This window comes from Dendropsophus ebraccatus, chromosome 5, assembly GCF_027789765.1.
Source record: "Dendropsophus ebraccatus isolate aDenEbr1 chromosome 5, aDenEbr1.pat, whole genome shotgun sequence".
Taxonomy (NCBI): Eukaryota; Metazoa; Chordata; class Amphibia; order Anura; family Hylidae; genus Dendropsophus; species Dendropsophus ebraccatus.
The window spans coordinates 82,651,569-82,677,627 of record NC_091458.1 but is presented as its reverse complement, the minus strand read 5'-3'; the positions used below and the strand labels follow the sequence as shown (position 1 = coordinate 82,677,627).

The window sequence follows — 26,059 nt, the reverse complement described above, 5'->3', positions numbered from 1 at the left end:
GAAAATCTGTACTAAACATGGCAAACTCCTTCTCTTGTGTCCAATTGTGTGCCAAAACAGCAGGTTATGGTAACATATGGGATACTGCTGTACTCATCAGAAATTGCATAATACATTTCGGGGTGCATATTCCCAAGTGTTTCTTGAGGAAATGAGTTTTGAGCTAAATGTATCCATTATCAGATTTTTTTTCCTTTTTTTATGGCAAAAAAATCTTTCCTCTTAAATCTTAAACCTAGGAGGTCCAAATGCTCATCAAACCCAGAGTTGAATTGTTTGAGGGTTGTAATTTCCAAAATTGTGGTCACTTGGATTCCACTGTACTGGTGCCATGGGGAGGGGGATGGCAAATCAGCATGGTGCCTAAAAGCAGTTTCAAACTGCATAACACATAAGCAAGGGTGCTTCACTTATTTTACTGGGGAAAAAACGCTCACTACACCCCTAGATTAATATTCTGAAGAGTTTACTTTCCAAAATGGGGTAACTTCAAATGCAAATGTTATTCAAACACAATTCCAGTTAAATTTGTGCTAAATGGCGCTCCTTTGCTTCTAAGCCCTGCCATATACCCAAACAGCAGCTTATGATCCCATATGTAGTGCTTTTGTACTTGGGAGAAATTGCACAACAAATGTTTGGGTGCTTATTCTCTAGTTTTCCTTGTGAAAGTGAGAAATTTTTTGCTGAGACTATATATTATTGTAAAATTGTATTTTTAGTATAGATCGCAGATTCACTGTATTTGTTAAAGCATGACAGAGTTCCTACCACATGAAGATAGGTCAGATTTATAAAATGGGACAGTGCCCTGAAGGTAACGCACATGCTGATTGGCAGAGTCATGTGGCAATAGGAGAAAAGGAATCTCCAGTCACGCAATCCTGCAGGTGGGGACAGGAGCTCCTAAAGGAGGAATTCGGTGGACCACCATCCACGCTAGAAACAGAATTTTCCAATATTGGAGCCAAGGGGTCAGGAGCCTCGACAAGTTATACTTAAAAACCCATTTATCCCACACTCAATGTGTGAGGGACCAAGAATGGAAAGTCTGAAAGGTTTGGATGGTCCTCTGGAGACACTCATCTTAAAAGAGATAAGTCAATATAAAGACAGCGTAATTTCTAAGCTAACCCATCTCATTTGTGACTTGGTTCATTGCTTCATGAAACAATTTCATGTCAGGGAGGTTCATACCACCCTATTCTTTGCGTTGTGTAAGGACAGAGTGTCACTACAGTCACACAGAGATTCAAAGAGTTTCCCTACTCCTGGCATGATATTGATACATTCCATTCCATTACAGGACTTCTCCGTTGGTAGGACCCGTAATTTACGAGAAGTGGTATAAGCCCTTAGAGTTCTGAGTATTGCCTCTTGCCTCCCTGCCCAAAACAAACCCCACTTTTTCTAACCAAAACCAGGAGTGTATTGAAAAACCAAGAAAGGCTATGTTCACACACTGTTGAAATTTAGTGGATGGCCGCCATTTAACAGCAAACAACGGCTATTATTTCATAACAACGGCTATCATTTTTAAATAACAGTAATTATTTGTCATTAAATGGCATCCATCCACTAAATTTCTATGTTTTTAATCCACTCCTGGTTTTGGTTGCAAAATACTGACCAAAATATATAAAGACTTACAGGTAGCCACTACAGAAAGCAACCAGAGCCAATATTAATTTTACTGAGACTTTAAACCTATTAAGTTAAAAATTATCTAACTACATCTCTTCAAACAACAAAGAGCAGGTTTTATTTATGAGCAATCTAGGCATTTTATTAAATGCATTTTCCAAAAGGTCTGGAGGATAAAGACAAAAAACCAAAGTGACAGCAGCCATGCTAGGGAAATCCCATTATCCAGAATACTGTGAGGAACTCAACCATGACTCCAGAAAATTGTTATAAACTTCACAGAGTCTCGAGTGAGACAGAAACAAGATTGCCATGATTAAGGAAGAGCCAAACTATTCAGGTGAATCGTGAAAGGCAAGCAATTTCTCACACAAACCAGTGAAGCGATCACAGGATACATCCTATCCTCCTCCCTGTACATAAATGTACCGCATCACATCTTCTTATGAAATGGCCCCAGCATCTCTCAGTCATGCTCCTGTTTAATAAATCATTGGAACAATTATGTGCAGTACAGTTGTTCTTGCTGTCCATACAAGCAAGCACACTCCAGATTATCAGTCTCCGTCTTTATACATTATTCTTGGCATTTACCATTAGGGCCAGAGAATTATATGGGCCTCACCATATGAGCTCTCATGATGCGCAATGGAACTTTCACATAAGAAAGCAGTGTGAGAAGTATTACTGCTACCCAGTTGGAATATGTATAGTGTTTTATAGGCTAAACAAATAAATAAAGTATCTTGCTCTAACATGAATTCTTTTTAAACAAGACATAACATTTTTTAGCTTTGAAGTCAATTGCGATGAGAGCTATGTATTATTCCCTTGAGTGTTAATTCTACAACCATATTGATAGCTGAATAGGAAGTGCTTTAATGTGGACCGTACAAAACACCACAGTCAGAGTATACCTTCTCTTCTACCAAGTAAATTTGTCCAGACTGACATACATCATTACATAAACGTTTTTGCAACATATTTCTTACTTACCATTATCTAAGCCTGGAAACACTTATCATGCAGTGTACCAAATGCTAGCAATCTTCTGTGAGCTAGAGTATACAATAAAGTCACCAGGACGCTTCTGCTGGACTATAGGTGAGTAGGTTGTGTTTTTTTTTGTTTGTTTGTTATGCCTTTACTTGCTGCCAGGTCATTTTTTTTTTTTGGGGGGGGGGGGGGAAGTGGTTTAGAGACCCTTTTAAAAGGAGAAGTCTGGGATCAGCCATTTTTTTCTAAAGAGCCGCCGTCGAGCAGGGACCCGGGTCATGACATGTCAGCTCCACTCAGCCAGTCACCGTCCAAGGCTGCTGCTACTGACACTGACTGGCTGAGTGGAGCTGACATGTCACAACCTGGGCCCCACTCAGACCAAAAAGCAGCCGGGGAACTGGAGCAGAAGGCAGCGGACCCCTGTGCTGGAGCTGGGGAGGTAGGTGCCTGTTGTTATGTGCAGCCACCTTCTCCCCGTCACTTTTTTATTGAAAAAAAAAATTGCCGACGCTAGACTTCTACATTGGTGTGCACTCTCAGGACAGTTAAAGTTTGTGCTGCTGCAATACACATACAGAGGGTTTTCATACAGCTATTTTCTCTAAGCTCATTTTCCTAACAACCCTGCATGTAAAAAGTCATTCAAATGCTTGAGGGAACAGCAGATCACAGCTCCTCTTTTATTCTACCAGAGCTGAAAGCTGAGCTGTGATTGGTTGCTGTGGGCAGTTTACACCAGGTGTATATTTACACCCTTTGATAAATCTCCCCCATAGTTGTCAATGTGAGGCACCTGGGCTAAAATCACACATGCTGTTTTGAGGGGTGCTTTTAAAGCAGTTTATAGAACCAAACAAAAGAATGAATACACAGAGAGAGGAGAGGAAACATACCAATCTTTCCTTTAGGGTACGTTCACATGTACCGGATCCACAACGGATTTCTCGCAGCCCGACCCGTGTCTGCAGCCTGCCCCATTAACCCCCCTGCCGCTAGAGGCTATACTTCATCTGGTCCCTGCTCCGGCTTGCTTCGGGGCTCCCGGAGTCTTCACGTCCTGCTTAGCCAATCAGTGCGCTGCGGCGGAGCAGCGCACTGATTGGCCAAGCAAGATATGCCGAGAACCACCGAAGCAAGCCGGAGCAGGGACCAGGTGAAGTATAGGCTCCGGCAGCGGGGGGTTAATGGGGCAGGCGGCAGACATACTCACAGTGGGATGTGCATCCTGCTGTGAGTTTGTCTGCCCATAGAGTTTACTGGGCAGGGATCCGCAGCGGATCTCACTGCGAATATGCAGCGAGAAACCTGCTGCGGATCCAGTACATGTGAATGTACCTTAATGGTGCGTTCACACCTAAAGGATCTGCAGCTGATTCTCTGCAGCAGATTTCATTTAAATAACTGAACACAGCATCAAATCTGCTGCAGATCTGCTGCAGATCCTGTAGGTGTGAACGCACCCTAAGGGTGTGTATATCTGCTGCATGATGATGAAAGATTAATGGAGCACATGGAGCTCCAATGCACATGAATTTACATGCACCACTACATAAATCCTGCCTGCTTGTGTGCTGGTGAGGGACTTTTTGAGACCAGCATGTGAGATGCTTGCCTTGATAAATCCCATATATCTCCTACATTGCCTTATTATGAAATTTATAAGAATATTTGCAGATCCAGCACTAACAGTTTGAATAACAAACTAGAAAGGAAATCACCTTTCTGATTCAGCTACAGCTTGTCCAGATGTCCTATGCCTTACACTACATACTTCATTGTGCTTTAAATGAAATGGACACATTAGTACCAGGAGATTCCCAATAACAACGTATGCATTCTGCAAATAAATATTTTACGTCTAGTGTCCAATGCACCAAAAGGGATTGTTTTTTTGTGTTGGAAAATGAATGCAAATGTGTTAGTTTTAGATAAATGTCCTAACATGGCAGTCTACTGTATGAAACAGGAAACTTAACATTAATTTAATGAAACACGTCCTCTGCATGAGTAGGGGACAGAACAAACCCTTTATTTCCTTTTCTAAACAATTCCACTGGCAACCAATAAAGAAAATATTGTTTGAGGAAATGGACAAACTGCTGCTATTGGAAAAATATTTTGATTTATATTTGCACAAAATTGCCAAATACATGTAAGCAGTGCTAACAGAGTCTATTGAGATGTGATACTTAGGACAATAGAACAATATTGCAGATCATTAATAGCATTGCCAGAGGTCATTTATCATTTCATTCCAGTAGTTTTGGGCCTCGTACACAGCAGAGACATTGGATGCTGTGGACTTTGGCACAGATTGTCTCTATACAGAACACCACAATTACTTTTTGTCAGGTTTACAAACTAGAGAAATAGAAATGTATGATTCCATATGAAATTGAAAGCAAAATTCTGTTTTCGTGAATTTGTCTGACTGAATAGCAGGCACTGACCATCGCAACAGTAATGATGATATAACCTTCATCAAGTGGCCAAAAAAAACTGTGTGTGAACATAGCCTAGATGTGTTAGGCATTCATATGACATGGCATGTATTGTACTTGTCTTTAATCATGGAAACTTCTGCGTGTATATATATTATCAGGCATTGTGACTGCTGAAAACTACTTAAACTTTTGTGCTTAGAAGGTTTCTATACAAAGCTTCCTTAGACCACAGTTAACCCTGTCTGTCTGTCTCAAAAGTTTAACTCATATTATATATATATATATATATATATATATATATATATACACACACACACACACACACACACATACACTCGCTCTAAGGAAAAGACATTATCGCTTTTGAATGCTTAACTATGGAGTATCTGTCTGCAAGTTCAGTATCATAAGATTTATCACCATGAAAGGTGACATCATTTGTCTGCAGTCACGTATCTCTGAGCACACTGCCAGTAAAGCCCACCTACAGCTATTATAACAACATGTGCGTATTTAGAGGGCAATAAAAAGATTGATTGAATGTATTGATATGCTAAAAAGCTCCCATTGCTCACAAGATTCTGTGGTTTGCAGGACTTTCTTTTACAAGACTATTTCTAGTCTTTTCCCATCAATAGCACTGCAGATATGCCATGAGACATTCAAGAGGATTATATGATTTGTAAAACGCATTAAAACCATTTCTAGAAGGGCTAAGAGTTAAAAATAACAGATATCAATATTGAATTGATTACCTTGTTCCAGTCGGAAGCAAAGTGATCTCTTTGCTGCTTCTATGTCAGGACTTGGATGATCCAAAACTTGCCTACACCATTCCAGTGGGCTAAGAGTAGACTCAAACGGTTTTTGTCTCTTAGAAGGCGATACATAAAGCCTGGAAAAGAAAAACAAGACAGTAAGTACTTCATATGTACTTATAAAAAACAGACAATATAGGTTTTACTGCAGGAAAGTCCAATAAAACACATTTACAGGGGACGTTTTAAAGGACGATCTACAATAAAGAGCTGGCCTTAGCTTTTGCTGTATAACTTGTAAGCAGGTCTGCAGAGTTGAAAAATCATAAAATTAGACCTTCCAACGCCAACATACTGTTAGTCATTGAATATTATTGACAAGTGGTCACTATGCTTTTTTCACATCAGCTTAAACAAGCTATCCAGCCAGAACACACTAATACCTTACACATATGACTAGGGTGGAACGATAAAGTACATAGGTAAGTTAAAAAATTAAATAAGGTAAATGTGAATGCCTAGTAGTCCTAGGAACCCTCAATTGGCCCACGTTAAGGTGCCAGCGATCAGCCAGCAAGCGGAAAAAATTGCCACTGGTCGGCTTATTGGATCTTTTGTGAAAGGGTCTCTCTTTGTAAACAGGAAATGTGCAGCCAATAACAATGGCCCCATGAGCGATTTATTAGTTCCCGTGATCTTATATGCCTTAGTGACAACTCTCTAAGTTAACAGTTGTGGCCAACCCAGCAGCTTCTGTAAACCCCTCTGTAATAGAATACCATCCCCCATGAGCCACAAACTACAGAATTTTGTGTCACCAGCAAATATGGACTTGTTACTCTGTATGCCAACACCAAATCTTTAATACCAGACAAAATACAGCTACTGTGTAGCTGCTCCCCGTATAACCACCCATGTTATCTGTATTTGATAAAAGTGCCACAAAGCATCTTAAATAATAAAAAATAATTAGCAACTACTTCCTAATTCTATAACGGCTATGCAGACATACTGTATCTCCATAGTAACAGAAACTGTTTAGTCTGATCCTGCTGTCATGCTATCTTCCATATGTTCCCTATATACAGTAGATTCAATAAGACTTCTGCCTACACAAGGATCTTGTTTACTCAACTACCTAATAGCATACTAAGAGAAGCAACACAACCTTAGACTTCAAAATCTGGCAGAACTGTCTAAGGTAAATGGACCCTAGTATTGAAATAACTATCATAATACTTCCTTGGGGCCCAGTCACACCACATTCAGGCTCTATGGTGGAACTATACAATACTTTCCAACACCTTAAAGGGGTTATCCAGCGCTACAAAAACATGGCCACTTTCTTCCAGAGACAGCGCCACGCTTGTCTCCAGCTTGGACAGGGTTTTGCTGCTCAGTTCCATTGAAGTGAATAGAGCTTAAAGAAGCAATTCACTTTTTTTTTTTCGCCCCCCCCCCCCCGGGAAGCCGCTGTCAAGTATACTTACAGAAGATGATCGGTGTCCCGTTCCCGTCGGTCAGTTCCGTCCCGCGGTGCCGTTCACATCGGGCGCGCGCTCACTTCCGCCGGCGCTGTGACTCCTCTTCTCTCCCTTGTCATTTGAACGCCGGAAGTCACACGCTTCCATAGAGAATGCATGGAAGCGAGTGACTTCCGGCGTATAATCACTGGTCAGGGAAGAGGACTCGCAGCAGCCGGCGGAAGTGAGCGCGCGCCCGATGTGAACGGCACCGCGGGACGGAACTGACCGACGGGAACGGGACACCGATCATCTTCTGTAAGTATACTTGACAGCGGCTAAAAAGTGAACTGCTTCTTTAAAGGACACCTGTCACCCCCCGTGCCGGGGTGACAGGCTCCCGACCCCCTGTTAGATCCCCCTATACTTACGTGATCCCGCCGGGTCCCGCTTCCTGATGCGGTCGGGTCACGGAGATTTCAGCGCCCGAAGCCCGTCGCGCACGCTGACAGCAGAGTCAGATGCCCATAGAGAATGAATGGGGAGTCCGATGCTCCGTCATTCTCTATGGGCATCGGACTCATCTCTCAGCGCGCGCCGGGCTTCGGCGCTGAAATCTCCGTGACCCGACCGCATCAGGAAGCGGGACCCGGTGGGATCACGTAAGTATAGGGGGATCTAACAGGGGTCGGGAGCCTGTCACCCCGGCACGGGGGGTGACAGGTCCTCTTTAAGGCGGTTATCCAGCGCTACAAAAACATGGCCACTTTCCCCCTACTGTTGTCTCCGGTTTGGGTGGGGTTTTGAAACTCAGTTCCATTGAAGTAAATGGAGCTTAATTGCAAACTGCACCTGGACTGGAGACAACAGTAGGGGGAAAGTGGCCATGTTTTTGTAGCGCTGGATAACCCCTTTAATTGCAAAATGCACCTGAACTGGAGACAAGAGTAGTTTTGTCTCTGAAAGAAAGTGGCCATATTTTTGTAGTGCTGGACAACCCCTTTAAACAAATTACTGCATTGTATCCACAGCAGGTCATTCACTTGGTCTATTTCCAAAAGTTATATAAAAGACCCTACCTCTTTCAGAAGACCACCCATTAACATATTACCAGAAACAGTTTTACAGTTCCACCATAGATTATGCATATCAGGCCATCTTCTTTGAGAAGACCACCTGAAGATAAGTTACTTTTTCAATGCAATTTTGGCTAATGGTCGCAAAGATTTTTGCTAAATCACAGCAAAAAACTCAATTTAACTAAACCATGAATATGAGCAAAACACCTGTGTCAGATGTTGCAGGTGTTTCTGAGATCTGCAATCACCACTCTGATGAATGCCAGAGGTGAGATCTTGAAAATGTTACAACACAAATCTTACAAAAGAAATACATATACAATAGGAAATTGACTGAAATTGATTGAATGAGGCGTGGGAGGAGGCCATGCCAGGAGTACACCAGTGAGAAGGGCGAATCTGCGCCTCCTCCCTGGCGAACGCCTCTAACGGATTTTCATAAATGTCCCCCACAGAGTATAGAATAATGTCTGTAACTGATTCTGACCCTAACTGATGAACATGATCATTTTTGCAAAAGCAGGCTGTAAATAATGAAGCTCTACAGATGCTCTATTTTATAACCCAAACATAACATTCTGCTTCGTCTGTGTGATGTAACCCAGGAAGAGTTACTTGCTTGTCCCACTACAAGAGCCTTGCATGTGGAGCTAATCTAAAGGCTTTGTTGACAATGAATGTTTTACTCAATTCTTGACCCACTTAGAGAAAAGTTGTTTCTGAAGTGAGAAGGCATCAATAGCCTGAAAGGGTTCAGCAATGAAGACAACAACAAGGAAAAGTAAGTTACAATACACAAATGTGAGAACTGTTAAATAGACAACAGAAACCTAAATTTACATTGGTGAATCACCAGGCTGGTCTCCCTTGTCCTTGGTGTATAATGTGCTATGTGTTGGCATTCCAAACTTTAACAATATTGCAAATGTTTGAGCATCTCATATTTAAAGCTGGACATGACTCAAGGTCAACCAGACAGGATGAAGACAATGTTTCTATATTATTTATCAAAAAAAAAAAAAAATGGTCTTCCTATAATATAAAATCACAATGCAGAGCTGCTGCGAAAAAAATTACCATGAGGCTAAGTTCCCACACAGTATTTTTGCTCATTATTTTGCAACCAAAACCAGGAGTGGGTTGAAAGAACAGTAAGGTTATGTTCACACATTGTTGAAATTTAGTAGATGGCCACCATTTAATGGCAAATAACGATGGTTATTTAAAATCGACAGCAGTTGTGTTAAGATTATGGCAATCATTTGCCATTAAATAACATAGCCTGTGTTTTCCATCGACTCCTGGGTTTGGTTCAAAATACTGACCAAAATACCGAGCAAAAATAATATTGTGTGTGAACTGGGTTCACACATAGGGGGACATTTGTTAAGTCCGGTGTTTTTTTACGCCGGACTTATAAATGCCCCCGCATCTCCGGCGCTACAGAGATTTATGTAGAGGCGGACTGCCTCTACATCAATCCTGTAAGCTCCGGTGCGCACAGCAGAAAACCTACGCCAACTGAGGACTGAAGTAGGTTTTCGGCGTATCTTTTGGCGGAACGGATGGTGAATCGCGCGGACTCTGAGTCCGCGCCCTCCGTTCTGCCCCCTTCACACCCCGCCCCCCGGCGTACCCGGCAAAAAGTGCCGATTTGCTAATACTTTATTTGCAAATCGGCCATTTGCAAATAAAATAATGGCAAAACGGCACTTTCAGCCGAAAAACCCCTGTACGCCCGATGATACATGTCCCTCATAGTATTTCGGTGAGTATTTGGTCTGCATTTTTAGGCAAAACCAGAAACAAGACACATAGAAAAACTAATTGCAAGATTTGCTCCTTTTCTGTATTTTGAAAAACTATTTTTTTCAGCACCGATGTGGATTCAAAACTTGTCTTTTATTTTCAATACGGGACAGTCTTTTATTTTCAATACGGGACAGTCATGGTTCACAACAAGGCTCTCGCCGAAACGCATAAATAATGTTTTTTTCATGACTGTCTTGTATTGAAAATAAATGACAAGTTTTTAATCTACATAGGTACTGAAAAAATTTGTTTTTTTGGATGCTGAACTTCTGCTTTGAAGTGATTCATGCACCTGTGGATTTTTCGGCGAGTGGATGCAGCTGGCTTGTTGCATGTTTGTGGATACAAAAAAATTCTGTATTTCCGAACCATTAATAGATAGATAGATAGATAGATAGATAAATAAATAGATACATACTGCCTTGTGAACCCAGCCACGAACAACTGGTCATGATACAGTAACAAGGCTCCCATCCTAGTTCATGCAACTTTAACTGTTTGTATGCCACTCTATAGTACATTCCGTTTTTTCTGCCAGCTTCACACTAAACTATACTAAAAAAAAACACAAGGTGGCCCATTCCATGGTATTCTGGGTATATGGAGGTTCATATGCCCATATAATAGCAAACAAAGCCCCTCAGCTCCATATTATGGAGCCATACAACCTCCCTGTACTACAGGGGCCTTCCCTAATGATGACCAAATTGTTCCCTGTACAACACATGGCTATTACTACTTATCTTTATTTTTTACAGATGTGTAACAGGGTCTCATATTATATCATTTTCCAAACTGAACATATATGTTTAAAAAATTACCTTAACATAGTCACTAATTGACTATTTGCGGCTCAAAAATTCAAATGGCCTGCTGTCAGTATGCTGCAGTATATGTCAACATACCTTTTGACAGGTTGCTAAAATGTATGGGAAGAACGTGATCCAACGTGTTCAAGATGTGTGCCAAAAAATGGACCCACAGAAAGAAGAATGCTGTGTGAACTTAGCCGTACCGCTAAAGCAACATGGATGGCAACCAAAGCTGTTTAGATGCATTTTACAGATTCCCCTTGCTAATCAATAGATCTAGTAACCTTATCCCATTACTGAGACAGATTGCTGGGCCATTAGGAAAACTCTTGCCTTACCCATGGGTGTTCAGCCATATGCATAGATTTCAGTATGCCATGTGACTACGGCTGGATCCTAACATATAGCATACATGTATACTGCATTAGGGTATATTCACATGTGGCAAGTGGGTTTCAGATTATTACAATTAACTTCAATAGGGAGGTCCAGATCTGCAACAAATCTGCAGATTGTGAACACATCCTTGAAGCGATTGGCTTTGTAGTTAGATGTGGATGGACACACCTTACACACAGATGGTATATAAAGACTATTTACTAAAAGGTTTGTCATTGGTGACTGCCGACATCGAAATAAAAATTTTTTCTTCCAGGCTTTAAATACAAAAAAAAACAACATTTCAGACGCCAGCATTGTATCCTATAAATACCAGCTTTCTGATCCACTGCATAGGACCATGTAGATGGTGTGATACAAAACAAAACGCCCCCCTCCATGCCCACCAATCCTATGCAGCATAGTAGGAAAACAGATGACGCTTTGCCATTCAGAATAAATAGGTGAAGGCTGCATATAATGCAATGTGGAGATTGAGCAGCATAAAGCCATTTATAGAAAGCAAATCAAGGGAAGCAGCTCTGCAAGATTTAGCCTGCGATAACCCCAAATCCTATTGCCCAGAACAGATTGTCTTCCTGCTGCCAGTGGCTGAGCAATGACAGGGTAAATCCTCTTGAGCTAATAAAGGCCCTTCATGTGAGCAGGGGCAGCTCAGGACTGCAGATGTAGCAGAGGTATATGTGTCATTAACCCTCTAGGGGTATTACAACAGGCAGTCCTGTGTAAAAAAAACCATGGGTACAGACATCTATAGCTGGATTGCACACATGCATCCCAGCAGAGGTTCTAGAACATACAGCTTCATCATCACTGCAAGCTCATCTGCATTCATGCCATGCACCTTCCACCAGAGCCAACCTGTTCCCTCCCCCCAATGCTACTACAGCTTCCCTCCCAGGCACAATGATTACCAGGTGTCTTCCTCTTCACTACAATACCCATCTTCCAGGTCCAGTATGTCCACCTCATCCAGGAGGGTGGCAGCAGTATTGCAGTGGTCAGTCAGTGGCCCCTCGGTGGCACTCAGACATGACAGCTGGGGTCTGGCACTGTAATAGCCCAGATTATCAGGGGGGTACAGGCTCCCCCCGATAGTGGAGGTGCATAGCAGCGTGGGCACCGGGCTGGGCAGGCAGAGTCCGGCGGGCCGTGCCAGGCTGGCCGGGGCAGAGAGCAGGCATGGCCCCGGCTGATGCATTGCGGGCGGCGGGGGCAGCAGCAGGTGCGGGCTGGCAGTGCAGTTGCTGACAGCGCTCGCCCGGTTCCTCAGCTGCTCGTTCTGCTTCTCCAGCTTCCTGACCAGCTCCTGCAGCTTCTTCACCTCCAGCTCTGCGTTCACCACCATCCCGTTAGCGACGGCGGGAGTGCCCGCTGCGGTACCGCACTTCACGTCCGCCATGGCTGCACACTGCCCACTCCCAGGCTCGGAGGTGTCTGGCGGCGGCGCAGGGTAGGGTGTCTCCGGGCGCAGTCACTCAGGGACGCGGCTGCTGCACTTGTGCTCAGGCTGCATCCTCCTCTGCTCCGAGTGGATGCGCCTCCTGTCAGCGCTGGGAATATTGATGAGAGCGCCGGACTCCCTCCCACTAACGCGGAGAGAGGGGGGGGGACACACAATGGGAACAAAGAGAAGCCAGGCTCTGGGGACTGCTGCTACTGCTGACTGATAAGAAGGAGCCCACAGCTGGGGAGGCCTGGACACTGCCATGGGGGGGTCTGCTCATCTGCATCAACCAACAGCAACCACCTACACAGCCTGACCAACCTGTCCCACAGAGGAAGGCATGCTAGTGCTCTCTGGAAGCAGCCACTTCAGCCCAGGCAGAGGCAGGCTCATGGGCTCTTCAGTGGTCAGAGTATATGGGAAAGGGTTACTGTCAGGGAGTCACCCATCTGTACCAGACACTGTCAGAACTAGACAGGCTGTGCAGGAGCCTGAAAAAGCTGTGTGATAAAATCCTGATGCAGACATCAACCGTATTTTGCAAAAATCTAAGAAAACGGTATAAATCATACAAACCCTTTGCAGCCACCATATAGGCCTGCTAAGCATGAGCATAGGATAGACATTAAAAGGGGTGCACACAAATGACAGCATGTTAGGATTTGTTATTTTCTAATGTTACTATTTGATTTGAAGTCCAGAGGCAACCCAGATGTTCCCGGTGGGATGGGGGAATGCCTATGGGCTGGCTGGGGCATGGTGTTGTCTCCTGGAAGCCCTTACCAGCAGATTTGCTTTAGCCCACACTACAGGTCTAGTTCTGGGTTCTGTTCCCTAAGATGGGAATTGGTTGAATCCCTGTAAATGTCCAAGAAGTGCTTATTCCCTGTGGTGCTGCAGTGCCCAACTGTGAGGTGCAGGTTGATACGGTGTAGCTGGGACAGCCACTTGCCCTGTAGGGATCTAAGATGGCTATGCGGCACCTTCTCTTCTATGTTCAACGTCTCCCCACAGTCAGTCTCCTTGCTGGATATATTCCTCTTCTCTCCCTGCTTGCTTGCTCTCTATGGATGGGACACTCTTCTCTAGATCTATCAGTAGGAGAACAGTGGTATAAAGAAACAAATTGTGAAATAGGCCTAGTTGTCATGATTCTGGGCATTCTTTTGTAATCTTTTCTTTCTGGCATTGGGATATAAGTTTTTTTGTTCATATGTAGATAAGGCTTAAGTGCCCAGGGGTGTCCCCCAGTGCGGCAAAAGGCTAACAACCCACCATCTTTTTTTACCCACCATTTCTGTGATCTCTTGCATCTGCCTACCCCCCATCCCCCCTCCCCTTGTATTAAAAAAAAAGTATGTCCAGAATCATGGCAAATTGCTCATTCTACCCATTGTTTATTAACACTCCTGTTTTCCTGCTGACACATCTGCCTAGGTTTTGGTCTCCAAACTGCGACCCTCCAGCTGTTACAATACTATGAATTTATCATGTGTTTCTGGGGTTTCTGTTGGAAAATTGGGTAAAGTGAACATTACAAATAAAACCAATATCCATAAAGACTTGTTTTTTTTCCAGTTTTTCCCCATCTTTAGAAGTCTATGGTCAAATAAACTACTACTTGGAAAAAAAAAGACAAATTCTGAACATTCTGAAATTTTTCAAAACTTCCTTGGAGCAAAAAACACCAAAATTCCCTTAAAGGGGTTATCCAGCGCTACAAAACCATGGCCACTTTCCCCCTAATGTTGTCTCCAGTTTGGGTGGGGTTTTGAAACTCAGTTCCATTGAAGTAAATGGAGCTTAATTGCAAACCGCACCTGAACTGGATACAACAGTAGGGGGGAAAGTGGCCATGTTTTTGTAGCGCTGGATAACCCCTTTAAAGAAACGCTAAACACAAAAACACCATGTGGGTATGGCATTTCATTTTCCTCTGTGGTCTCTCATCTAACATCTGATCACATTGTTTTTGAATCCGAAGATACCTAGTGTGATTCCACCCAAAAAAATGCAAGTTCTGGACTGAATACAAGTTTAATCACCCAAGCTGACAGCGTTATGAGGATTATGCTGTCTCTTCTTAGACCCAGTGTAAAGACTTGCACTTGCATTCATAAGGGTTATTTCATAAGTAGGGCACAAGCACGTGTGACATTTTTACACCAGGTTTCTGGCGTAAGTCAATGATACATTTTCCCTAATGTTTTTTGGAAAAAGAACACTGCAGTTTGCAGTGCATTTTTCAGAGTCAAAGGCAAAAGTTGATCGAACCATTAAAGAATGGTAAAATCTGCATTAAAAGCCAGAACTCAAGGTTTTCTGGCAGAACATTGTCCAAAGCATCACTCTGCCTCTGCTGCCATGCCTTCTTACTATAGTGCACCTTGGTGCCAACTCTTCCCCAAGTTAGCAAAGCACTTGCCATCCACATGTTGTAAAAAAGAAATGTGATGTACCCAACCAGGCTATTTGCGTTATGCAACGTAGAAAGAGATTTTCCACAGCTCCTTAGGATAGTGCGAATTCTTTATTGGTACATATACGGTGAAATTAAAAACTGGTTAAAATCACGCCGACGCGTTGCGGAGGCAGCCCTCCTATTTGCGTTATGGTCCAGTTGCTCATAGTAGGTGCTTTCAGCCTCAGAGAAGGGTCAATATGGGCATTCTGATCAGATTGCCACTGCACAGCACCATGCATAGTAAGCTTTGTTGCACTGTATATTCTGCTACCTTTCTGTGGTAGCCAACCTTATTTTTTTTTTAAGTTTAGAAGAAACATTTTACGTTCCTTGCTCCTGCACATATAGTATTAGGTCTCTCTGTGATCTTATACAGAACATAGGCCCCTCTGTGCCCCTATACAGTAATTTGTTCCCCTCTGTGCCATATATAGTAGTTAGAACCCGCTGTGCCCCTATATAGTAGTTAAGTCTCTTTTTGCCCCCATATAGTACTTAGGCCCTTCTGTGTCCCCATATAGTAGTTAGGCCCCTTTGTATACCATATAGTAGTTAGGCCCCACTGTGTCCCCATATAATAGTTAGGCCCCTTTGTGTACCATATAGTAGTTAGGTCCCTTTGTGCACCCATATAGTAGTTAGGTCCCTTAGTGAAGTTAGTGCAGGTGCCAAACAGCTGAACAGTGAGGGTGTTAGCACCCCACCAATCAAGTATTGAAAGCCTATTGTGTGGATCAACTATCAATTTATTTTATCCTGGATAACCCTCATTAGGAGCACCAACAGTTAAAGGGCTAGGTGTAGGAATGGAGCCCCCGCCGAATGCTGATGCTGATACTGCACCTGTTCATCTAGCTAACACAATTTGGTACAGTTTTCATAGTCCCTTGTATCATATTCTTGCCAATTTTTTTCAGTTTCCAACACATCAACTTAGAGAACAGATTCTTCATATGTAGCCTAACCCCACTCATTGACAGGTGCCATTGTTACAACATAATGGTATTCACTTTACCTTCACCAGTGGTTTTAATGTTCTGGTAGATAGACTTCTAACGACACCGCTGTGCTTAGATTTAAATACATTTTCATTGTTAATCCTTCAAAATGGTTGTGGATTTACATAAAAGAGTTTGTCTAGTTTTGCCCAAAAAGACAATCCTTCTGGCTTCTGAGCTATAATTAAAGTTGATAATATCAAGTCTCCAATTACAGATGCGTCACATGATCGAAATGAAAATTGCAGATTGAAAGCCTTCTCAGCTTGTGGATGCAGGTGCAGCTTTGCATTTAACCCTTGAGATCCCAAAACTTCAATATAATAATAATTTCAACAAGACAATGAGAGCAGCTTATTGTTTTCACAGAATTTATTCACGTTCTGCCTAAAAATGTTACTGCTTCCGCTCTAATGCAAATGAGCAAGCGAAGGAACATGGTATTCTGCCAAGCAATTTTAATGGTGGATTTGTAGTAGTTTATTTATAGTACAATAAATGAATTCAGAAGAACAGCTGACATTGCAAATGTCTTATTTCATATACTTAGTGGGGTTCTTGTGTATAACACCTATCATAATATTTGTTAGGTTACTTTATAAATATATACTGTAATATATTGTACATTAGCTATACATAAAATGATCCTGTTTATTGACAATTTCCACAGAAACAGAATTGTGAGGTTTTGTCTGAAAATATGCTTTTTTGTCGTCGCCCCCCCCCCCCCCCCCCCCTCCTCACAATACTTCTGAAACACAATGTTTCACTTAGAACATATGAATAATCTGCATATAATGGAGACAGCAGATATGACAAGTCTTCAGACGAGATAGCTTTGTCTAGGCCTAGGACATACAGAAATAATAGTTTTATCCACATCATGTAAAATTAGGTTTGGTTTTTCTTCAACTCGTATGTACCTTATTATGTGATTGTGGGAACCACTGAACAGCTGCAAATAACAGCCCCTTTAAAGCAAATTCAATGCCATGTTGCTTGTTTTCTTTAGTGCATGGTGTGATATTAGGATATGTGCACATGACTGATTTTCCATCAGAAACATGTCATAGAATCTATGGCAGGGATCCATGGCTTACCCTGTTGCAGAAAGTGTTTTATGCAGATTTGCCTCAATTTTTGGAAGTGGTTTCCCCCATTTACTAAGGCTGAATTGCGTTCAGTCTACTCAGTGTAGAATTTACTTTAGACATAAAATGTGTGTTGTAGTTCTCAGTGTGAATTGAAAGTAGAATCCACACTGTAATCCAAATGGGGAAAAAACTGTATGTGCACAAGACTGTATAAATAGGTCCTTCCAGACACTGCTACAGAGAATAAGCATTACAGAGAACAAGTCTTTGGAAAGATGTGTATTTAGTGGTGGTCCACTTCTGCCAGCATACTACGGCCCCCAGCATACCAGTTACCTTTGGAAAGATGTGTATTTAGTGGTGGTCCACTTCTGCCAGCATACTACGGCCCCCAGCATACCAGTTACCTTTGGAAAGATGTGTATTTTGTGGTGGTCCACTTCTGCCAGCATACTACGGCCCCTAGCATACCAGTTACCTTCGGAAAGATGTGTATTTTGTGGTGGTCCACTTCTGCCAGCATACTACGGCCCCTAGCATACCAGTTACCTTCGGAAAGATGTGTATTTTGTGGTGGTCCACTTCTGCCAGCATACTACTGCCCCCAGCATACCAGTTACCTTTGGAAAGATGTGTATTTAGTGGTGGTCCACTTCTGCCAGCATACTACTGCCCCCAGCATACCAGTTACCTTTGGAAAGATGTGTATTTAGTGGTGGTCCACTTCTGCCAGCATACTACTGCCCCCAGCATACCAGTTACCTTTGATTCCTGCTGCCTTATCCCTGCTCCACGTCACTGCCATACTGTACATCTGCTCCTGTCACTGTCACTTCTGAGAAGACACACATCCAATTCTTTCTCCTTCCAGTCACCTGCCGTTGCCTGTTAGTTCAGGCAGTGAAACCCACTCTACCATGCCTGAGCGAAGGTTCCATAGTGTTCCAGTAAAGGCATATTTCTGCATGTGGATTTGTTTCAGCCTGTTTCCTGACAACATTTTTGCTTGCTTCTCTGTACTATATTGCATCTCCCATGTATAACCCGGACTGTTTGCTACAAACTGTTTCCCATCCTGATCTGTTTGCCAGGTTCGGACTATGCATCCCCCCTGCCCAGACTTATCTCTGATTGACCAAGTATGGCTTCCATTGTTTTCAATCTTTCCCAGAAATCAATTATTGTATTTGTGTCATTAAAGCTCTATGGTTGTGCATCTGTAGCTGTCCGCAATTGCACAGACCCATTCATAAGCAACTGCAGTCCATACAAGGGCCTGCCAGCATTTTTGCGGCACTGATCACAGCCCCATCACGGACCAGTAACACCTACAGGCATGTGAATATGGCCATAGAAATAAATGGGGTAATTGTGGTTGAAAATATGCATGTTTTAAAAGGTTTTTATTGGTCTCTAGATTGCCGCTAGAACATTACAGATGTTCACAGCCCTACTTAAATTACTGGTTCACTGATAAGTTCAGGTGTGAAAATGTCAATCATATTGCATAATAGACAAATAAATCCCAACAATAAACAACTGGTATTAAAATAATGTATTTGACATTTATTATATAATAAAACAGGAAAAAAGTGACAAAGCAAAAGTGACAAAGGCATATTTGATCATAAAACAGGGTTTAATAGTTAAAGGGGTTGTCTGAATGTTTACGTTTTCTTGTAAAACATCTCAGTATAGTGGTAAAAATTAGGAAAGTCATTACCATACTAATCCCCTGGTGGATCCAGTCCACTGCTTCCTGGGTCCTGCAAGACGTTACACTTCCTGATCACTGTGATTGGATACAGCAGGCACATGTCAGTGTCAGGCTATGTTCACAAAACGTCAAAAAGAGAGAAAAGGCGGACGATTTTGATATTTAAAATAATGTCCGTTTTTCCCGCGACTTAACTGACAGCAATGGCAATGCATTGAAGTCAATAAAAAGACAGAATGTCTAATGCACACTGATCATTATTTTCGGACATCTTTTGCAAACAACTGAGTTTTTTATTAGTTGTTCACACACAGTTTTTCTTTTTCCACCGTTCTTTCTCCGTTTTTACTAATAAATTCAATGGGCTTTTCAATTAGGCCACACCCAATGGGCAATTAGTAACCCCAAACTAAATAATGTGCAAACACCAGTCATTGTACTAAGGGGAAGCCAGACAGCTAAATGACATCCGTTATTTTAGACTCAAAATGACGGACGTCATTTTAAACGGAGCTGAAAAAACGTTGTGCGAACATAGCCTCAAGAAATTTCAGGAAGCATAGATCGGGCAGGGTACCTAGGAAGCAGCAGATGGGAGCAGCAAGGAATCAGTAAGGTAGGTACAGTATGACTTACTTTCTTTATTATTACTGTTTTGAGACATTAAAAAAACAATTAAACAGCCAGACAACCAAAATAAAGAATCAATGAATAAAAATACACGTTGTAACAGGTTGACAGTGACCCAAATTTACTACATGGTTTATATTAGTTTACAGTGTAAACTGTGCCAGAACAATGTCGCATATGATGACATGCAACAAATGTGCAATTTGCAACTTTAGATAGCGCCCATAATGTTCTTAAAATGACAACAAAGGTGGATGTGGTCACCATGATTTTAGTTACATTTATTTTTTTTAAAAAAGCCTTAAAATGGCATGGCATGTCTGCACATAGCAGGGGTAGATTTAATTTTGTAACAGTTCCAAATGCAAAACTTATGAAGAGGCACAAATTATTCCAAGTACCTTCTTTAATCTGACTAATGCACAATGGGCATAGTAAATGTGGGCCAACCATAACACATGATTTATGATAGAAGCCCCGGCATGACTTCAATATGATTTACGTAGAACATTTACTGATACATTCTGCAATCCCTGTACTGAAACATATAACAGAAGAAAAAAAACTAAGGTAAAACATCTGAAATTAGATGTAGCTATAAAAGAATAAAAAGTCAGGAAAAACTTTCATTTTGTTCAATTTAGGAAAGGTAACCCATGCACATTACTAAGTGCTAGATATATTATACGATATATATAAAAGACATAGGGGAAGATGTATGAAACTGGTGTAAAGAAGAATTGGCTCAGTTTCCCCTAGCAACCAATCAGATACCACTTTCATTTTCCAAAGAGTCTGTAATAAAGGAAAGGTGGAATCTGATTGGTTGCTAGGGGCAACTAAAACAATTCTACTTTACACCAGTTTGATAAATCTCCCCTATAGTATTTATTTCCCTATACAAATGCCCCTAAGGCCCTAATTCCTAACACAATAACACCTGCCTTACATATCCTGTTTAGACTAGTGGCCTTTAAGCTTAGACCTCTTTCACACAGCAGTATCTGGGTTAATATTTTGCTTCAGTATTTGTAAGTCAAGACCACAATTGGAACCTACACAGAGAAATAGTATTGTGTAAAGATTTATATGTCTGTTTTGGACCCACTTGTATCTAGATTAGAAATACTGAATAAGTGGTGGTAGAGTTAAAATACTGTGTTATGAAACTGCTATACTGATCCCTGACATGAACCCGTCTTATGAACTCATCATATTTAATTCTATCTACATTTATGTTTTTATTGTGTGGACTACAAAGGTTAAACCAAAGTAATCCTATCAATTTTATTGTTAGACAGAATTATATTGTATGATTAAATCTATGAGACAACAGGATGTTCTGGCTTTAACACTACTTAAACAGCATTACATTATTATTCCATAAAACCCAATATACTTAACTAGGAACATGAGTGTAATTGTTATTCCATATACCCTTTTGTTGTCTGAACTAAGCTATGAAAGATGTGTATTGATCCATGTTTCATATTTCGTCTCTTGTTTTAGAGTTTCGGGTTTCTATATTTAGATGATCCATTTCTCTGAAACAGAACAAAAGATAAGATTTTACAAGCTAAATGGAAAATAATACAACATTGCCTTATGCGACACATTGACTGCACCATAGGCAGCTGGATAAATCCACAAATGTATTTAATAAAACAGGGCTTGTACAGAAAATAACCAGCGCTAATGTGATTTGTAAAATAACTGATGTTGCTCTTCCACTCATTTGTTCATCGCTGACAGACGTGTCTGAGATTTTTCATGCCATCAGTCTTTTGCACTACAGCACATTGTATGTGAAATAAAGTCACATAGTTTCTGTATTTTGCAGTTAGATACTGTAGGTAACCATTGTGACTACCCCTTTTGGAGGTCAATTTTTACAGGTTGTGGCTGGGTTCACACTATGTATATTTCAGTCATTATTGTGGTCCTCATATTGCAACCAAAACCAGGAGTGGATTAAAAACACAGAAAGGATCTGTTCACACAATGTTGAAATTGAGTGGATGGCCGCCATTTAATGGCAAATATTTACTGTTATTTTAAAACAACGGCTGTTATATTGAAATAATGGCAGGTATTTACTGTTATATGGCGGCCATCCACTCAATTTCAACACTGTGTGAACAGATCCTTTCTGTGTTTTTAATCCACTCCTGGTTTTGGTTGCAATATGAGGACCACAATACTGACTGAAATATACGTAGTGTGAACCCAGCCTCAAAGATTGAATTTATAATTTGGGAACCTTGGGCATACTCTAATATTTACTATTTGTGCCCCGTGCTGCTTCTAGAGCAGTGTTTGGCTGTGATCACCTAACATCTTTTTCTGGCCATCTGATGGCTGTCTTTTTGGACGGCCATCATTTTGAGCAAAAGTAATATCTGTTATTTCAAAATAATAGACTTTATATGATGGTTTTCACTTATAGATTAACAAGGCATGTTCAAGCAAAATGTGTATGACCTTCCTTTAGTGATCAAGTTGAACTGGGCTTTTTTTTTTTTTTTTTTTTTTTTTTTTTAAGAAATCTCATTCCAATTCCTGGAAGGCATTATCGAAAGTTTTTTCCTTCCATCTGAGAGAGAGGTCTAGGTTTACATGCACAAATATCTGATCTCAGTGGCAATGGAGGTTAGTGTATGCTGAAAATTTGAAATAGATAAGCAGTTTGGAAAAAAAATGATCACCTTACCAGTACCTTAGTGCTCCCAGGCTGAGACTTAAAGGGGTTAGGTAAAATATATGTTGACTCATCTCCCCTCCTGGAGACTAACAATACGTTCCACTCATTACCTGTCCTGTCTCCTTCCCTTATGCTGCTTTTACACGGAACGATTATCGTTTGAATTTTCACAGTACCGATCGCATTTGAGCGATAATCGTTCAATGTAAACACAGCAAACGATCAAGCGATGAGCGAGAAGTCATTCATTTTGATCTTTCAACATGTTCTAAAATCGTCGTTAGCTAAAAATTTGCAGATCGCTTTGTGTAAACAGTCTTTCGAAGATTCACCCTATGTGAAAGATGGGCTTAAGCAATCTTAAAAACAATCGCAATAATGATTTTTCTTACGAATTTTCTAACGATTTGTTCGTCTAAACACTGAACGTTATAAAAACCAAATCGTTGCTGCAAAATCGTTAAACGATTAGTTGGGCGAAATATCGCTCCGTGTAAACGCAGAATTAGTTTTGAGATGCTTTCTGGTAAAGACACAAAAAATAGTGTGAGAGCTGCTGAGCCCATTTCTGCTCTCAACCCCCTTATCTCCCAGTTTTTTTTCTGCAACTTTGTAGCTTCTTTGGAATGCTGGTAGGGGTTAATCTGAGGTCAAGTTGTTGATGAACTCACTGTAATTAACCCTCCCAGCATTACAAAATTGCTACAAAGTTGCAGATAGGGACTTGTTTACAACAGTAACTCAGAAGGCTATTGAGAGCAGAGACTAAGTCAGTAGCTCAGATACAGTTTTTTGTGTCTTCAACAGAAAGAAGCATGCTCAAACTGAGGGAATTGGACAGAATAGGTAATGGCATGTATAGAATGAATTGTTAGTCTTTAGGAGGGTGGATGATTCAACATATAATTTATTTACCAGATAACCCCTTTAATTAGTCCTTTGCCACTATTTGTTCTTCTAGATCCAGTGATGATATCTTGACATGTAAATAATGACTGGCTGCAGCAGTCACATGTCAACAATCATGGCTGAATGCCAGTATGTAGAAATCAGCTGGGGGACAAGGGAAGCAATGCCATGGCAATGTCAGGAGCCTGATAACCTTTCTTTTCTTCTTAATTCCTTTATTCCTTTTTTGTCGAGTCTATTACAGCTACACTACCACATGAATTGACCCATGTGATAATGTTTATTTGACTGAATATAGGGTCAATAGATTACCTTACGATCCGGATTATGTATATAGTGCAGCTTGTTTTTTTACACCTAGTTAATATGCAATGGTTGGAAGTAAAACATTAAGGGTACGTTTACACCTACCGGATCCGCAGCGGATTTGACGCTGCGAGTTAGCAGCGAAATCCGCTGCAGATCCAGTACTGTGAATTTAAATGGGTCCCATACACGTAGCGGATCCGCTGCGTGTATGGAACCGGCCCCTTTAACCCCTGCGCCGCCGGCCGAAAGCTTGCCTGCACGCAGCCCCGGCCCCCCATCCGCCCGCACCGCCTGCCGCCACGAGCATACATTACCAGCTCGATGCCGCAGCTATGTGAAGCTCCCGGCTCCCTTCACTCCTCTTCAGCCAATCAGTGCACGGCAGCCCTGATTGGCTGAAGAGGAGCAAGGGGAGTCGGGAGCCTGAATCAAGCCGCGGCACCGAGCTGGTAATGTATGCTCGGGGGGGCAGGCGGTGCAGGCAGAGGGGGGGCCGGGGCTGCGGGCAGGCAAGCTTTCGGCCGGCGGCGCAGGGGTTAAAGGGGCCGGTCCCATACACGCAGCGGATGCGCTGCGTGTATGGCACCCATTCAAATTGACAGTACTGGATCCGCAGTGGATTTCGCAGTTAACTCGCAGCGTCAAATCAGCTACAGATCCGGTAGGTGTGAACATACCCTTAAGGGGTGTCTACAAGTTAGGTAATAAGTGTCTGATCAATGAGGGTCCAACAACCAGCCTTTTGTGAGCAGTATACATATTAATAAACCAACGGTAGAAGCAGTAAACCGGCACAAAATCATTACAGAATTACGAAGTAATTACTGAAAGAAGAGAAAGAAGGATGTACAATCCTATTATATATGTGCTGGTCACTGTGCTTAACTAATAAGTTAGGAGTGGTTCTTTATTTACACGTTACATGACATACCTCTTGCAGAAAAATAGCAAGGCTCACAGTGGATAGTCTGCTTATAGATCCACATACTGTCTCCAGCCTTAAGATTTTCCAGGGAACCAGAACATGCTTCACACTAAAAACCATAACAAAGATTAACATTTTTCAGATGAAAAGACTGAATAGCCAAGCTCTATATATAACAAGTGTTGTAAATTTATTATGGTTGATTTTTATTTTGGGGAATTTTCAGTTATTTGCAGTTATTTATACAATGTATGCAAACTAGCTCTCCTACAGGAGGAATACAACTCTCTATAGTTCCATATAGTTAATGTGGAGGGTATCCACATTAAAATTGAATAAATGGTTTAGGCGTTTCACCTACTTAACATGTGCTACCCTTTTTTTTAAAGGGACCAAAAGTAATTGGACAATTGACTCTTGAGCTTTTTCATGGACAATTCCTTTGTTATGTCATTCTCAGTTAAGCAGATAAAAGGACTGGATTTCAGGTGTGGACTGGATTTCAGGCCTGCATTTGGAAGGTTTTGTTGTGAAGAAAACATCTGGTGACATCTGCTGTCCATGCAGGTGAAACAATCAATCCTTAAAGGGGTAGTGCGGCGCTAAGAAATTATTCACAAAATAACACACATTACAAAGTTATACAACTTTGTAATGTATGTTATGTTTGTGAATGGCCCCCTTCCCCGACCCCCGCCCGTGTACCCGGAAGTGTAGTGCAGTATACATACCTGATCCGTGTCGACCGACCCCGTCTGTAATCTTGTCAAAGACGTCATCTTCGGGAGGCCGGCCGACCCGCTCCTGCCATCCCTCATGCCGGCTCCCCTATGCCGCGTCATAAGCTGCTCAGCCGCGAGTGGCTGAGCATAACTGTGCTCAGCCAATCGCGGCTGAGCACAGTTATGACGCGGCAGAGGGGGGCCGGCATGAGGGATGGCAGGAGCGGGCCTCCTGAAGATGACGTCTTTTACAAGATTACAGACGGGGTCGGTCGACACGGATCAGGTATGTATACTGCACTACACAGGCGGGGGGCGGGGATCACGGGAAGGGGGCTATTCACATACATTACATACATTACAAAGTTGTATAACTTTGTAATGTGTGTTATTTTGTGAATAATTTCTTAGCGCCGCACTACCCCCTTTAAGCTGAGAGGAAGGAAGGAAGGGAGGGAGGAAGGAAGGCCATAGAGGACAATAGTGGTAGATGATCGCCATGGTGAAGAAAAACCCCTTCACAATGGCCAACCAAGTGACCAACACTCTCCAGGATGTAGGCGTATCAATATCAAAATCTACCATGAAGAAAAGACTGCATGAAAGTAAATATAGTTCACTGCAGGGTGTAAGCCACTCATAAGCCTTAAGAATAAGAAGGCTAGATTGAACTTTGCTGTTAAGAAAAAAAAAAAAGACAGTACACTTTTGGAAGAAAATTCTTTGGACAAAT

At 41.9% G+C, this 26,059-nt stretch overlaps 2 protein-coding genes across 6 annotated transcripts in view; both read right to left on the bottom strand.

The window, feature by feature from the left end:
- Nucleotides 1–12,927, bottom strand: part of SLAIN1 (SLAIN motif family member 1) — a 37,378-nt gene extending 24,451 nt beyond the window's left edge. For all 3 annotated transcript variants that reach the window (XM_069972328.1, XM_069972329.1, XM_069972331.1), the window contains exons 1-2: nucleotides 12,325–12,927; nucleotides 5,843–5,982 (exon numbers count right to left, since the gene is read on the bottom strand). In XM_069972328.1, coding sequence (XP_069828429.1) covers nucleotides 5,843–5,982; nucleotides 12,325–12,812 — 628 coding nt within the window. In that variant the 5' untranslated portion in view covers nucleotides 12,813–12,927. The remainder of the gene's footprint in view (nucleotides 1–5,842; nucleotides 5,983–12,324) is intronic.
- Nucleotides 12,928–19,387: 6,460 nt separating this feature from the next.
- Nucleotides 19,388–26,059, bottom strand: part of SCEL (sciellin) — a 77,102-nt gene continuing 70,430 nt past the window's right edge. For all 3 annotated transcript variants that reach the window (XM_069970664.1, XM_069970665.1, XM_069970663.1), the window contains exons 27-28: nucleotides 24,611–24,713; nucleotides 19,388–21,304 (exon numbers count right to left, since the gene is read on the bottom strand). In XM_069970664.1, the coding sequence (XP_069826765.1) occupies nucleotides 21,288–21,304; nucleotides 24,611–24,713 (120 nt within the window). In that variant the 3' untranslated portion in view covers nucleotides 19,388–21,287. The remainder of the gene's footprint in view (nucleotides 21,305–24,610; nucleotides 24,714–26,059) is intronic.